This window comes from Hevea brasiliensis, chromosome 10 (genome assembly GCF_030052815.1).
Source record: "Hevea brasiliensis isolate MT/VB/25A 57/8 chromosome 10, ASM3005281v1, whole genome shotgun sequence".
Classification (NCBI taxonomy): domain Eukaryota; kingdom Viridiplantae; phylum Streptophyta; class Magnoliopsida; order Malpighiales; family Euphorbiaceae; genus Hevea; species Hevea brasiliensis.
In genome coordinates, this window is record NC_079502.1 from 83130223 (window position 1) to 83147622 (window position 17400).

General features: G+C 33.3%; 2 protein-coding genes across 2 annotated transcripts; one reads left to right on the forward strand and one right to left on the reverse strand.

Annotated features, from left to right (window-relative positions):
• Positions 1 to 5441: 5441 nt before the first annotated feature.
• LOC131169379 (protein FAR1-RELATED SEQUENCE 5-like) lies at positions 5442 to 6625 on the reverse strand. Its single transcript, XM_058128599.1, has 3 exons — positions 6125 to 6625; positions 6043 to 6074; positions 5442 to 5916 (listed from the first exon to the last, which is right to left on the reverse strand). The coding sequence occupies exons 1-3, from the start codon at positions 6623 to 6625 to the stop codon at positions 5442 to 5444; spliced, it is 1008 nt and encodes a 335-aa protein (XP_057984582.1).
• Positions 6626 to 9958: 3333 nt separating this feature from the next.
• On the forward strand, positions 9959 to 11262 carry LOC131169380 (uncharacterized). Its single transcript, XM_058128600.1, has 2 exons — positions 9959 to 10022; positions 10754 to 11262. The coding sequence occupies exons 1-2, from the start codon at positions 9959 to 9961 to the stop codon at positions 11260 to 11262; spliced, it is 573 nt and encodes a 190-aa protein (XP_057984583.1).
• The last annotated feature ends 6138 nt before the right edge of the window (positions 11263 to 17400 follow it).

Sequence of the window (17400 nt, forward strand, 5' to 3'; positions counted from 1 at the left end):
TATGCCTGACGGTATTCTCAATCCCCTTGATTTTTAGATTTTGATATGTGTGTGAATTGCATTAAGGGGAAACAAACAAATGTCAGGAGATTTGGTGCCAACAGGAAATCAAACGTCTTGGAACTAATACATACAGATATTTGTGGACCATTCCCTACGACTTCTTGGAATGGTCAATAATATTTCATAACGTTCCTAGACGATTTTTCACGATATGGCTACCTTTATCTCATTCATGAGAAATCGCAATCACTGGACATGTTCAAAAGTTATAAAGATGAAGTTGAGAATCAACTCAACAAAAAGATTAAAAGCATTAGATTTGACCGTGGTGGTGAATACTATGGCAGATATGATGGATCAGGTGAACAATGTCTAGGTCCATTTGCTAAATTCCTAGAGGCATGCGGTATCATCCCACAGTACACTATGCCGAGTTTGCCCGCTATGAATGGTGTTGCTAAAAGAGGAAACAAAATGCTTAAGGATATGGTAAGGAGTATGATAAGTCATTCTACCTTACCTGAATCACTCTGGGGAGAGGCATTAAAGACCGCAGTATATATACTCAATAGAGTACCAACTAAGGCAACTGAAAAGACCCCTTATGAGCTTTGGATAGGTAAAAAGCCTAGTTTAAAGCACCTTCATATTTGGGGATGTCTAGTTGAGGCAGGACCTTGTAGACCAAATGAAAGAAAACTGGACTCCAGGATTGTCAGTTGCTATTTTATTGGATACTCTGAAAGGTTTAGGGGTTACAAATTTTATGATCCCATGACTAAGTCCATTTTAGAGATAGGTAATGCTCAGTTCTTTGAGGATGTTCAATTTGCAGGGGGAGAAAGACTTAAGGACTTTGTCTTTGAAGAGGAATATGTCGATATTTCTTTAATTGCTATGGACAATGACTAGGAATAGTTTCATATGCCTACATTGTTCAAGAAGCAACTCCAGATCAAGACAATGTCATTGACCCTCATACTCAACCTCAAGAAGTTGTTCCAGAAGAGCAAACTCTATAACCTCAAGAACCATTGCCATTAAGGAGGTCCACTGGAGAAAGGAGAAATGTGATTCCAGATGATTATATTGTGTTTCTCCAAGAACATGATGTTGACATTAGTGTGATGGAAAATGATCCAATCAATTTCCATCAAGCCATGGAAAGTTCCAATTCTCAAAAGTGGAAAGATGCTATGAATGAAGAAATTAAGTCTATGAAGGATAATGACGTATGGGATCTCGTCCCATTACCTGAAGGTATGAAGCCCATTGGTTGTAAATGGATATTTAAAACCAAGAGGGATTCAAAGGGCAATGTGGAGAGGTACAAGGCACGTCTTGTTGCTAAAGGCTTTACACAGAAAGAAGGAATCGATTATAAAGAGACTTTGTCTCCAGTTTCATCGAAAGACTCTTTTTAGGATTATAATGGCATTAGTGGCATATTTTGATCTTGAGCTACATCAGATGGATGTCAAGACAGCGTTTCTCAATGGAGACATTAATGAGACAATTTATATGGTGTAACTAGAAAACTATATATTAGGTGATGCAAAGTTAATGGTTTGCAAATTAAAGAAATCCATCTATGGGCTTAAGCAGGCATCTTGTCAATGGTATTACAAATTTCACCAAGTTGTTGTATCATTTGTTTTTGAGATAAATTTGGTTGATGATTATATATACCACAAATTCAATGGGAGTAAGCATATTTTCTTAGTTTTATATGTCGATGACATATTGCTTGCCAGCAACAATATAGGATTGTTGCACGAGACCAAGAGATTTCTAGCAAGAAAGTTTGACATGAAAGATCTTAGTGATGTAACTTTTGTATTAGGGATCCAGATACATCTGGATCGCTCTTGAGGTATCCTAAGATTATCCCAAAAGGCATATATCGAAAAGGTTCTCAAGAGATATGGCATGCAAGATTGTAAACTAGGTGATACCCCTGTGGCTAAAGGAGACAAGTTCAGTCTTGGACAATGCCCTAAAAATGCTTTTGAGGAAAAGGAAATGCAAAAGGTTCCTTATGCATTAGCAGTAAAAAGTCTAATGTATGTCAGGTTTGTACGTGTCCAGATATTGCGTACATAGCTAGAGTGTTGGGCAGATATTTAAGCAATCCAAGAATGGATCATTGGAAAGTAGCAAAATGAGTCATGCGGTATCTACAGAGAATAAAACATTACATGCTCACATATAGAAGGTCGAATAAGTTAGAGATCATTGGGTATTCAGACTCCGACTTTGCAGGATGTCAAGATAGCATGAAATCTACATCATGCTATATCTATTTGCTTGTTGGAGGAGCTATCTCATTGAAGAGTGCTAAACAGACAATCGTAGCTTCTTCCACTATGGCAGCTGAGTTTATAGCATGCTATGAGGCATCTAATCATGGAATATGGTTGCTAAACTTTGTCACTGGGCTACAAATTGTAGACGAAATAGAAATACCACTTAAGATTTTCTGTGACAATAAGTCAGCAGTCTTGTATTCCAATAACAACAGGAGTTCAAGTAAGTCAAAGCACATAGACATTAAATTCCTAGTTGTTAAAGAAAGAATTCAAAGTGGTCAAGTGTCTATAGAGCATATTGGCACAAACTCTATGGTCGCGGATCTGCTTACTAAGGGATTGCCACCCGAGGTCTTTCATGGGCTTACTGCTCATATGGGTGTCATGTCTTTTGAGGATATTCAGTTTTAGTGGGAGTTTGTATTTTTGCTTTTCTATTACAGACACATTTTTAGTTTTTAGTTTATGGATATTTTAAGGATATTTTCTGCCAAAATAAAATTTCTTTTAGTTATTCACACTTTGATTTTGGTATGTTTTGATCTCATTAAGGTTTAAAGTGGACCAGTTGAAAATAGACATGTTTAGATCACATTGCATGCAATTTTCATGCTACACATCCATACTTGATCTATGTCATTTGATTATGTTAATATGCGTGATTAGGGATGGACTTAGTTACGACATGTGTAACGAAAGTTGCCTTAGTTCTATGTTGGCCTAATTGATGGACGAGATTGTTTGGAAATGCCTTTGAATCATGATAGTAAAATTTTGAGCTCATAAGGTTATATTATGACATACAATTATAAAGTGATACATATGTGCATGATTGTGTGTGTGTGTGTGTATGTGTGTGTGTGTGTGTAGTCCAAGTGGGAGATTGTTGGGATTTATGGACACACACACACACACACACACACATATATATATATTAAGATTAACAATAATTGTATGTTATGTCTATCATAAAAGGCTTGGCCCAAATAGTAAAGGTGATCTAATTTGGTTAAAATTAAGATGGGCCTAAATTATGTCATAAAGTATGAGTTTAAATGTGCAAACACTCTATATATAGTTTCTAATTTTATGATGGCCAAATTAGAAATAGGAAAAATATATCCAAATATAAAAGGGTTATGGTCCCCAAATTATAGGCATGATTCTTTTCTAACATCCTATCATTAGAAAAGATAGAATTCTCTCTCTTGATCGTGCATATCAATTTGAAAGACCTAGAACTGCAAGACCGCAAAATTTTATCGGTATCATGGATTCAGGTATGCTTCCGCATCCAGTTTAATTTCTTAATGATTTGGCATGATGGATTATGGCTAGATGGAATCTAGGGTTTCTACAACAATTTGGGTTTCTACAACAAGACTTTGTTATATATTTTCCAACTGCAACTACTTTAAAAAGTACAAAAAGGAACATTAAAACCATACCACTTCTTTTGAATTGCCAAGGAACATTAAAACCATACCACTACTTTAACTTGGTTGTATTTTATTTCTAAAATTTTTCCTAAATTTTTCTTATTAATATTGGAGTTAATTATGGTTCCTCACTTTAGTTTAAATATTTTTCCGGACGTTCTAGCTGTCCGGACCAACATTGGTCATCGGAATAGTAGACTGTACGGATTAGCTAAAGTGAGGATGTTACAGTTTATGAGCCCGCTTTTGTAATTATACACTTGGATAAGTAGTTAATCAGCTATTATAGATAGATGCACTATGATGTAATTCATTCTTTGATCCCATTATGGATGCAAGCAAATTGAAGGAGCTAAGAACTGAAGTTATCAAAATGTTAATTGAACAATGCAATAAATAAGATAGCTGGAAATGAACTAAAAGTTCTATTATTTGGGATTCAAAGCAAGAATAAAAAAAAGGTGCAATAAAATCAAATCCAATTTTAGACATCATCAGCCCTATAGGGTCAAATTCATATTTTTAAAACTAAAATTACTGCCAATGTGTGCAACACTTTGACATTGGCTAATTTGGATTTCATCTCCACTATGATTTACTGAGGTACCAAGATGACCATGCACATTTTCCTATTAAAGAAACAAAATATGAAAAATTAAAATTCATTATTAATGAACTAATTATAAAAAAAATTAAAAAAATACCTAATTAGCTATCTAGTTATAATTAACATCGAAATTATATTATTATAACTTGATAACTGTTATTTTGTGTGATGAAGTTTATGGTTCGTCCTCCACTAGCTACACGCATGCCATGTCCATGTCAACCTCTCTTGCCTCTAGTTCTACCACGGTTGCTTCCTCCATTCAATTCACGTCTTGATCGAAATCGATTGCTTCGTGGCCTTTTGCATCTATGAGCCTCATTTGGATTCAAAATAGCAACTGAGTTGTCCAAATTTGCAATACCAGCATTTTCTTAGCCTGTTGCAAAAGCTAACAATCCATCATTCCATTTTGATAAATTCAATTGCAAAACTTGAAGTTGCCTCTTGACATACTCCATCTTTTGCATGTTGCCAATAACAATGTCAGTTACTTGCGCAAAATCTTCCTCAAGTTCATGGTATCTTTTGTATTTCTCTGTCATCATTGGATAGCCTCCAGCAAAATACCTTTTAATATATGGACGGTGCACATCTTTTCTCCACCTCCTAAATAAATATCATTCATTTATTTCCTTAATGCATTTTGTAACTATCACTTTCAAGATGTGGTAGCAAAGTATTCCGCTTGAATCAAATCTTTTGCAATTATAGTTGAAATATTGCCCATTTTCCCTATGCTCAACTTTGTAGACAAACTCCTTGTGGTGCCAATCATTGATTATGCACCTCTCCCGTATATTGTATCCCTCCATCCCATGCTCATTGCTTTCTTCATCCTCATTTTGAGGATTCATATCGCAATACCATAGGAGCTTAATCTGCTCTTGAACCAACTTGAAAATTTCATGAGTGAAGGCATGTTGAAACTATCATTTCATGAGTGAAGGCGTGTTCAAACTATGTTTCCCATCCAAACTGAGATATGTAGTTAACAACCCTGTTTTTCAATATGAACTCTAAAAGTAACTCCCTTTTCATTCATCCTATGTATGGCCATCTCATATTGTTTGACGAATTGCATCAACGTGCTTCCTGAGTTAATGTAACCATCAAAGTAAGCACGAATGCCCTCACTCTTTGTGTAGAGATCATTCCAGCAAAGAACATGCATTTGAGATAAAGGAGTTCCCAATTCTCCCTTTCAAAATAAAGCTTTATCAACCATTCATTATTTTCCAGTCTATGCTTGGTCAAGAAATCATTCCAATTTGTTTCAAACATCTTAATCGTCAAACTGTTAAATATTAAAGCCTTAAACTCATTAGTTGCTTTTGTAAAATCTTCTACACCCTTAAACTTCTCTGATAATTTGCTAAGTATATGCCATAAGCAGGATCTATGTCTTGTTTCAGGCATAACTTCCCTAATAGTAGCCTTGATGCTTACGCATTGATCAGTGAGAATTGCATGGAGATGAATGTCTCCCATTATTGAGAGCCAGGTTGAGAAAACCCACTTGAAAGTCTCTACATCCTCATGGGCAATAGGGCACAAGCTAACATAATAGATTGGCCATGGTGACTAGCACCAAAGAATGTTGTAAAAGGCATTCGATTTTGGTTCATAAGGTAAGTTGTGTTAAAGCATATAACATCAAGGAATTCCTCAAATGTAGATCTACCTCGCAAATGAATCCATAACATATTTGTAAGCCTGCATTCCCAATCAACATTAATCACATAGAAGAAACTACTTTCTATTACTTGTAACCCGTAAAAGAGCTTTTGGATGGACTCAGCATCTCCATCATCTAGTCCTAACCTTCTCCTACTATTAATAAAATTCATGCATTCTTTAGGCAAACATCCCATCTTTTCTGGACCTCTGAATTGTACTTCTAGCAATCTAATGCTCTTAGAAGGCCTTATTCCAATTATATCATTGGCCTTTAGTAATCTTTTCATAACATTAGACAAACCCTTATGACGAGTCATAAACCTTGACATAGATGGATCTAATTGATGGATATGGTCAGTTATGACTCGTCCAACAACCCATAAGCTATTGTCTTTCAAAAAAGCATTTATTCTCATTAGACAATTCACCCGCTTATTTGATTTACCACCATGTGGTTTACTTCCCTTGTCACAGGTAAGTAGCATATATTTATGAACTGAACCATTGCCTTTAGAAGAAAATCTTATTACAATTGAAAATCCTTTCAAGTTAGCATGATACTTGTACAAATTAACCAAATAGTCCATGGTTGGAAAATGCATCTCAGTTTTTTAGACCTTCCTCCATATTATAAGCAATTTCATCCTCATGAACATTTGAATGTTGGCCATCACTGCCTAATTGAGATTCTCCGGCTAAGCCTTCCTCATAACCATAAGAAGGTGTGTCATTAATGTTGTTGGAAGGTTCATCACTAAGAGAGTTTTTAGCAAACAAGCTATCAGCCCTAGTGTATCATACAACTCTCTACATCTTCTTTCATTGTCAACCTCCATTATCCTTAATCAATATTATAAGATTCACTCACTGTAGCACAAAATCTTGGATGGTATGGGTATGTTATATAAGAATGGAAGAAGATGGATAATTTTCATGCTACCCTAAACCATGGACTCTAAGAGATGAAAATATTATTTGGATGGAAAAATGTGAAAAAAAAATATGATTGGCTCAATTTTTTGAAGGGCTAGATATGATTGGTTGAATTTTCGGTGGGATATTATTGGTTGAGAGATTGGTGAGAGCTATTGATTAGTTGAAGGTTTGGTGCAATATAATAGGTTGGGACATTAGCGAGAGCTTATTGATAAAAAAAAAGGAAGGCAATGATTAGCTGGATTTTGGAGTGAAATGATTTTAGAGGAAAAATGAATAAATATGGAGCCTAAATGGTTTAAGGGCAAAGTTGACATTTTATCTCATTTGTACAATTTTTGTAAGCATTTTATTATACCTAGTCAAGTCCTTAATTTAATGTTCTTATAACCATCGTAGATAAACATTGTATAGTTATAAAATTTAGTTTTTTTTTAACAGTTATAAAATTTAGTTTTCTTTTAACAGTTATAAAATTTAGTGCTTGAATTCTGACTAGAGCTAAATAAATAAATAAATAAGTATGTGTCACATTAAATAATCATTATTTAATGATTTAACTATGGAATTCAATTTTATTATAGATTATTAGGTACACATGATGCATATACACCATCTTTCATAAGACTCACTCTCCAAATTACAATGATGACTTACTTTTTTGTGAGAGATGAAATACTACTTTTATGTGTACTAGGAGTATAATACAATATTCTTAATTTTACAGGGAAAATTGTTTAACCTGTATAGAAAATTAACTATAATTTTTATTGTTTCAATAATTAAAATAATGTCAACCTTTGTATTTAAAAAAAAATTGATCATAACATTTTATTTTGATAATTTTAGCATGATTTGAGATTTTTTTATTTCAAATTAGTTAGCCAATTATAAATTTCTAATTAAAATAAAAATAAATTAATTTTTAAGCAAATTGAAGAAAAGAGTACTTGCTCAGTCATTTTCATAAATATGATATTAAATTCATGAGTAGTATACATTGTCTCGATGACTAGGAATGACAACGAGTCAAATTTTTATGAATATTCGATTCGATCAAACCTTAATAGAACAGAGCTGAGTAGTATATAATTGGGTATGGAATGGGTTTGGGCTTAAAATCCGGATCAAATTCATATTTTACATGTTAGGCATTCATTACTCAAACCTATTTATATAAATATTTAATTAAATATAAAATATGTGTTTTCTATAATAATATTTATAAATTTTTATATATTTATTTTATAAAATAAAATTGAAATATTTTATAAAATTATTAAATTTGTAAAATATGAATTATTAATAAAAATAATTTTTTATGTAGATTTTAATTAAAATAGACAAACTTTAATAAGTTCAGATATTTTTCGAATAATAATAATCAGATTTAAAACGGGTTTGGATAATTAAGAATAAATATTAATCAGGTTTAGAACTAATTTAAATATTAATAAAATTTGTGTTCAAATATAGTGATTTTCATAGATACTTTATATGTAAACATCCCTATTGGTGACGAGGAGAACCTAAATTGAAACCACCTCACTAGCGATTAGCCTATGAGACTGCCATAAGCAGTACGATGTTTGCATTTACTAATTTTTCTAAATCCAATAGAAAAATTAAATTAAAAATTAAAATAAAAAATATAAAAATTATATTGAAACAAACTTATTTGATTCTTTTAATTATTTATCAATAACTAAATTGAGAGCTATATTAAAATTGAAATCATAACTAATTTTATATATAACTTTTTTTAATATAATTATATATAAATATACAATAGTTGTATATTTATATACAATTATTATAAATTTATTTAGGTCATATCATTTTTCATTCTCTTTAGTTTTTATTAATAATATATATTTATGAATGTATTAAATCAATTTAATTATAATTATCTTTTATTATATTCTATTTTTAATTAAATATTCTTGATAAGATACCTGATATTATGAAACAATTACAAATCTCGAATCATATATTGAATTTCATAACTAAATGATTTATTAAAATTAGGTAAGTGATTAAATCTAGGCAAAAGGCCCATTTTAACCCTTCAACTATTAGCAAAAAGTCAAAAAAACTCCTAAACTTTGTTCGGTCTAAAAAAACCCCTCAACTATTTAAAATGGTACATGTTACACCAAAATTAAGAGAGATCAAATGTCATTTCACTGTAGTTTCACTTACATTAGCATATTATGCATATTTCCATGATAAAGTAACTGAAAATGTAAAGCACTTGAGGACTACAAATAAAACCATAAATTCATGAAACAATTCATGCAAAAAAAAAAAAAACACACAGACACATGGAGGGAGAGAGACTTGTTGGAATTTATGGACATATATATATATATATATATATATATATATATATATATATATATATATATATATATATATATATATATATATTAAGATTAACAATAATTGTATGTTATGTCCATCATAAAAGCTTGGCCCAAATAATAAAAGTGATCTAATTTGGTTAAAATTAAGATAGGCCTAAATTATATCATAAAATATGAGTTTAAATGTGTAGACACTCTACATATAGTTTCTAATTTTATGATTGGCCAAATTAGAAATAGGGAAAATATATCTAGATATAAAAGGGTTATGGTCCCTAAATTATAGGCACGATTCTTTTCTGACATTCCATCATTAGAAAAGATAGAATTCTCTCTCTTGATCGTACATATCAATTTGGAAGACCTAGAACCGCAAGACTGCAAAATTTTATTAGTATCATGGATTCAAGTACGCTTCCGCATCCAATTTAATTTCTTAATGATTTGGCATGATCGATTATGGCTAGATGGAATCTAGGGTTTCTACAACAATTTGGGTTTCTACAACAATTGGTATCAAAGCCACCTTCATGTTGATTCATTGAGATTTGATTTTTTGGCGTTTGGTTTTCATGGCTCCCCTTGGTATATTTATTACTAGTTATATATTATGTTTTAATGGCCATGAAATTCAATATTTTTGGTGTTGCCTTGGACTTTGATATTTACAGTATTGCAGCATGTATGTATATATATTTTATTGATTTGTTATTTTCGAGATTTGCAACAACCATCTGTTGCTTTGATTTGTTTCTTTATTGCTTTGGCTACTACACATGTATATATAAAAATTGAATTTGTTTAAGGTACAATAAATTTGGTTGGCCTTCTAAATGTTGTGACTACATGCAATTTTTTTTTTTTTAAGTTGCCTTCCTTTATATAAAAAAAAAAAGGCAGTAGGTTGAGTTTTTATATAAAGTGCCTAACCTTGGGATTTAAATATGAATATTGGTGTGTGTGTGTGTGTGTATATATATATATTGAGATGAATTAATTGATCCAAAATGTTGCCAAAGTGACCTCTGTAGAAATAAATTAATTTATTTTGAAATGTATAAATGATTGAGTGTATGTAATTTATGTGAATATTGATTGCCCAAAGGAAAATCTATATTTAGCATGATTGCATATGCACTTGTTGTAATAAACACGTGATAATTATTTAGTTTTTGCATGTGAGTAATGAATCGGCCAAAAGGAAGATTTATTGTTCGACATGTTATCTTATTATCAGTGTTTGATTACTACATCAAGATATCACTTACAAGTTAATATTTTGTCCAAAGATGAAATATTAATGGAGTGCCCGGTATCTTGAGATGGGGTTTGCCATTATTTGAATTTATTATTCCTTTTTTTATTGGTACTTATGTGAGTTTGTCTGTTTTATTTGTTTTGTTCTTAATTCAGTTTTTACTCCTACTGCTAATATCGCTGCTAGTATCAACTCCATTCCTATGCTAAATGGCATGAATTTTAAGGCATGGCAGGAAAGTGTAATGATTACTCTCGGAGTCATGGATCTAGACCTTGCATTAAGAGTTCCCAAACCTGCTAATCTCACTGATAATTGTACCTCTAATGAAAAGAGGGAGATGGAAAAGTGGGAAAAGTCTAATCGCATAAGTCTCATGGTCATTAAGTGTGCCATTCCAGAAGCTTTTAGGGGCACCATGTCTGATCAGGTGGATACAACTAAAGCTTTCCTTGAGGACCTTGAGAAGAGATTTACTAAGAATGAAAAGGCTGAAACTAGTACAATCTTAGCAAAGCTCATCTCTATGAGGTACACAGGCAAAGGAAATATAAGAGAGTACATTATGGAAATGTCTGATCTTGCTTTAAAATTAAAGGCACTCAAGTTGGATTTATCTGAAGACTTGTTAGTGCATTTGGTTTTGATATCCCTTCCAGGATAGTTTAGTCAGTTAAGAGTGAGCTATAACTATCAAAAGGACTCTTGGTCCCTTAATGAGCTCATCTCACACTGTGTTCAGGAGGACGATAGATTGAAGCAAGAAAGAACACCAAGTGCTCACTTGGCCTCCACCATAAAGGACAAAAGGAAAGACAATAAAAGAAAGAAGAAAAAGGAAGCTACGAAAACAGTACCACAAAAGAAACAACATAAGTAACCAATTCAGGAAGGTTATTTCTTCTGTGGAACGACAGGTCATAAGAAGAAGCAGTGTACCAACTACATGCATGGCGTACAAAGAAAGGTATGCTTCTTAACTTTATTTGTTCTGAGGTTAATTTGGCTTTAGTACCTAGACACACATGGTGGATAGATTCTGGTGCAACAACTCACATCAGTGTGTTTATGCAGGGTTGCCTAAATTACTAAAAGCCTAATGATGGTGAAAGATACATCTATGTTGGTGATGGCAAGTTGGTAGAGGTCGAAGTAATTGGAACTTTTAGATTATTGTTAAGAACTGATTATTTTTTAGATTTGATTGAGACTTTTGTTGTACTGTCTTTTAGACGAAATTTGATTTCTATTTCAGTATTGGACAAATTTGGTTATTGTTATTCATTTGGAAATGGAAAATTTAGTCTTTTTTAAAAATCAAATTTGGTTGGTTCCGATTGTTTATTAGGTTGTGATAATCTATATTTGCTTGATACAATCGCTTCATTCAATGAATCCTTGCATGTTAATGTAATGGGTAAAAAACGCAAATTAGCCAGCGAGAATTTAGCTTCGTTGTGGCACAAGAGATTAGGTCACATCTCTAAAAAGAGAATTAAGAGACTTGTGTCTGACGGTATTCTCGATCCCCTTGATTTTTTAGATTTTGATATGTGTGTGAATTGCATTAAGGGGAAACAAACAAATGTCAGGAGATTTGGTGCCAACAGGAAATCAAACGTCTTAGAACTAATACATACATATATTTGTGGACCATTCCCTATGGCTTCTTGGAATGGTCAACAATATTTCATAACCTTCCTAGACGATTTTTCACGATATGGCTACCTTTATCTCATTCATGAGAAATCGCAATCACTGGACATGTTCAAAAGTTATAAAGATGAAGTAGAGAATCAACTCAACAAAAAGATTAAAAGCATTAAATCTGACTGTGGTGGTGAATACTATGGCAGATATGACGGATCAGGTGAACAATGTCTAGGTCCATTTGCCAAATGCCTAGAGGAATGCGGTATCGTCCCACAGTACACTATGCCGGGTTTGCCCACTATGGTAAGGAGTATGATCAGTCATTCTACCTTACCTAAATCACTCTGGGGAGAGGCATTAAAAACCGCAGTATATATACTCAATAGAGTACCAACTAAGGCAACTGAAAAGACCCCTTATGAGCTTTGGATAGGTAAAAAGCCTAGTCTAAAGCACCTTCATATTTGGGGATGTCCAGTTGAGGCAAGACCTTATAGAACAAATGAAAGAAAACTGGACTCCAGGACTGTCAGTTGCTATTTTATTGGATACTCTGAAAGGTCTAAGGGTTACAAATTTTATGATCCCATGACTAACTCCATTTTAGAGACAGGTAATGCTTAGTTCTTTGAGGATGTTGAGTTTGCAGGGGGAGAAAGACTTAAGGACTTTGTCTTTGAAGAGGAATATGTCGATATTCCTTTAATTGCCATGGACAATGACTAGGAACAATTTCATATACCTGACATTGTTCAAGAAGCAACTCTAGATCAAGACAATGTCATTGATCCTCATACTCAACCTTAAGAAGTTGTTCCAGAAGAGCAAACTCTACAGCCTCAAGAACCATTGCCATTAAGGAGGTCCACTGGAGAAAGGAGAAATGTGATTCCGGATGATTATATTGTGTTTCTCCAAGAACATGATGTTGACATTGGTGTGATGGAAAATGATCCAATCAATTTTCATCAAGCCATGGAAAGTTCCAATTCTCAAAAGTGGAAAGATATCATGAATGAAGAAATTAAGTCTATGAAGGATAATGACGTATGGGATCTCGTCCCATTGCCTGAAGGTATAAAGCCCATTGGTTGTAAATGGATATTTAAAACCAAGAGGGATTCAAAGGGCAATGTGGAGAGGTACAAGGCACGTCTTGTTGCTAAACGCTTTACACAGAAAGAAGGAATCGATTATAAAGAGACTTTTTCTCCAGTTTCATCGAAAGACTCTTTTTAGTATTATAATGGCATTAGTGGCATATTTTGATCTTGAGCTACATCAGATGGATGTCAAGACAGCGTTTCTCAATGGAGACATTGATGAGACAATTTATATGGTGCAACCAGAAAACTATGTATTAGGTGATGCAAAGTTAATGGTTTGCAAATTAAAGAAATCCATCTATGGGCTTAAGCAGGCATCTCGTCAATGGTATTACAAATTTCACCAAGTCGTTGTATCATTTGGTTTTGAGATAAATTTGGTTGATGATTGTATATACCACAAATTCAATGGGAGTAAGCATATTTTCTTGGTTTTATATGTTAATGACATATTGCTTGCCAGCAACGATATAGGATTGTTGCACGAGACCAAGAGATTTGTAGCAAGAAAGTTTGACATGAAAGATCTTAGTGATGTAACTTTTGTATTAGGGATCCAGATACATCTGGATCGCTCTCGAGGTATCCTAGGATTATCCCAAAAGGCATATATCAAAAAGGTTCTCAAGAGATATGGCATGCAAGATTGTGAACCAAGTGATACCCCTGTGGCTAAAGGAGACAAGTTTAGTCTTGGACAATGCCCTAAAAATGCTTTTGAGGAAAAGGAAATGCAAAAGGTTCCTTATGCATCAGCAGTAAGAAGTCTAATGTATGCTCAGGTTTGTACGCGTCCAGATATTGCATACATAGCTGGAGTGTTGGGCAGATATTTAAGCAATCCAGGAATGGATCATTGGAAAATAGCAAAATGAGTCATGCAGTATCTACAGAGAACAAAACATTACATGCTCACATACAGAAGGCCGAATAAGTTAAAGATCATTGGGTATTCAGACTTCGACTTTGTAGGATGTCAAGATAGCATGAAATCTAGATCATGCTATATCTATTTGCTTGTTGGCGGAGCTATCTCATGGAAGAGTGCTAAACAGACAATCGTAGCTTCTTCCACCATGGCAGCTGAGTTTATAGCATGCTATAAGGCATCTAATCATGGAATATGGTTGCTAAACTTTGTCACTGGGCTACAAATTGTAAATGGAATAGAAATACCACTTAAGATTTTCTATGACAATAAGTCAGCAGTCTTGTATTCCAATAACAACAGGAGTTCAAGTAAGTCAAAGCACATAGACATTAAATTCCTAGTTGTTAAAGAAAGAATTCAAAGTGGTCAAGTGTCTATAAAGCATATTGGCACAAACTCCATGGTCGTGGATCCGCTTACTAAGGGATTGCCACCCAAGGTCTTTCATGGGCTTACTGCTCATATGGGTGTCATGTCTTTTGAGGATATTCAGTTTTAGTGGGAGTTTGTATTTTTGCTTTTCTATTATAGACACATTTTTAGTTTTTAGTTTATGGATATTTTGAGGATATTTTCTGCAGAAATAAAATTTCTTTTAGTTATTCACACTTTGATTTTGGTATGTTTTGATCTCATTAAGGTTTAAAGTGGACCAGCTGAAAATAGACATGTTCAGATCATGTTGCATGCAATTTTCATGCTACACATCCATACTTGATCTATGTCATTTAATTATGTTAATATGCGTGATTAGGGATGGACTTAGTTACGACATGTGTAACGAAAGTTGCCTTAGTTCTATGTTGGCCTAATTGATGAACGAGATTGTTTGGAAATGCCTTTGAATCATGATAATAAAATTTTGAGCTCATAAGGTTATATTATGACATATAATTATAAAGTGATATATATGTGCATATGTGTGTGTGTGTGTGTGTGTGTGTGTGTGTGTGTGTGTGTGTAGTCCAAGTGGGAGATTATTGGGATTTATGGACACACACACACACACACACACACACACACACACACACACACACACATATATATATATATATATATTAAGATTAACAATAATTGTATATTATGTCTATCTTGGCCCAAATAGTAAAGGTGATCTAATTTGGTTAAAATTAAGCTGGGCCTAAATTATGTCATAAAGTATGGGTTTAAATGTGTAGACACTCTATATATAGTTTCTAATTTTATGATGGCCAAATTAGAAATAGGAAAAATATATCCAGATATAAAAGGGTTATGGTCCCCAAATTATAGGCATGATTCTTTTCTAACATCCTATCATTAGAAAAGATAGAATTCTCTCTCTTGATCGTGCATATCAATTTGCAATAACTAAAACTACAAGACCGCAAAATTTTATCGGTATCATGGATTCAGGTACGCTTTCGCATCCAATTTAATTTCTTGATGATTTGGCATGATGGATTATGGCTAGATGGAATATAGGGTTTCTACAACAATTTGGGTTTCTACAACAAGACTTTGTTATATATTTTGCAACTGAAACTACTTTAGAAAATACAAAAAGGAACATTAAAATCATACCACTTCTTTTGAATTGCCAAGGAAGATATCAATTGAAATGATAACAAGTTTACAAGAAGCAGAAAGTCAAAGCAAACAACTTATAGTGTAAAACATGCACAAACAAGAAGTTCATTTACCTAGAAAACTATTAGGTATCAGTATCGATACTTCAAGTGGGAGAAAAGTAGTCTTTAATTTGTTAGTATAAAGAGTATTAATATGCTTATAGATGTTTTAAATTTTTTTTGAAACATTTTTAAACATATGTCAACTCTATTTATTATTTTTAAGCATAAATTTCAAAAATGCATTCTTTTCTTTTTGATGCAATTTGTACCTGAAATTAAAGCCTATTTTAAGAATCACTGCAAAGCTTCTAATTAAATCAACATGTCTTTAACTACTAAAATTAATAAAATTATGGCCAAACTAGAGTAGAAGAATTCCTTAAATGAGAGTTTGATCATTGCTCTTTTGAGATAATGAAATGGAGGTTTCTAAGAGAGTGAGGGAGAGCAACAAACAAAGTAACTGCATTAGTTCACACATCATGCCTTAGTGGGCCATTCTTGTTCAGGAGTCATTCATTGGCAGTAGCAGGAACAGCCTTGACTTGACGCAAATTAAGTTGTTCATATATCCACCTAAATTTGTCTTTGAGCCTCTTAATCCTTTTCAACTCAATTTCTACGTCCCTCTTTTGTTGGTCTAATGAATGCTGTAAATTGGTGATGTCGATAACATTATACAAATCATCTTCAAATGCAGATTCTTGGTCCTGCTGGAGAATATTGGCAATAAGCAACTTGTCTATAACTAGCATCGAAAGAAAATAATTGAACTTTAATTTAGCAAAGGAACAAAAAAATACTCTTTTATGCCATGGAATATCTATTGTACCATAAAATAACTATCCTTTGAGATGAAGGAGCGAATCTTCGATTCTAATGAGTATTGTCTAGAAGATCAGCAAGCCTTGTTTCTGTTGATTGAACAGAAGAGCATGAGTCAATTCCTAAGGCCAAATGACATAGCTTAACTTCTGCCCTTGACTTGTTCTCAAGCATTTCATTGGCAATCGCGCCCAAGGATGACACTTGGGAGATCTCAGCTAATGCAGAATTAGCTCCCGTGGAAGACTACTCTGAGCCACCAAAGGAATCCAAGAATTGGCGTAACCCAACCTGATTCTTATTGTGGAGGGACCATGTTACGTAGTGTGTGGTGCTCACTAAATCCTCCATACATTTTTCATGTTATGCTCTTTATGTAGATTCTACAAAATTATTGAAGGCAGAAGCAACCCACCTAAGGAATACATCATGAACACTTAGATACTCACTATCTTTATGATATTTACCTGCACCAGCACATCTGGTCGAAACTCACAAATAACCAGAAGAACATTATTAAACTAATACAAAGAATCCATTTGTCTCCCACACTCCCTCTTACGAATGATGAAGATACCTACTATATTCCATATGTATCACTAAAGACTCAGATGATGGTAGTTTGTTGGAATGAAACGACCATCAGCCATCACGTGATCACGTGGCAGACAACT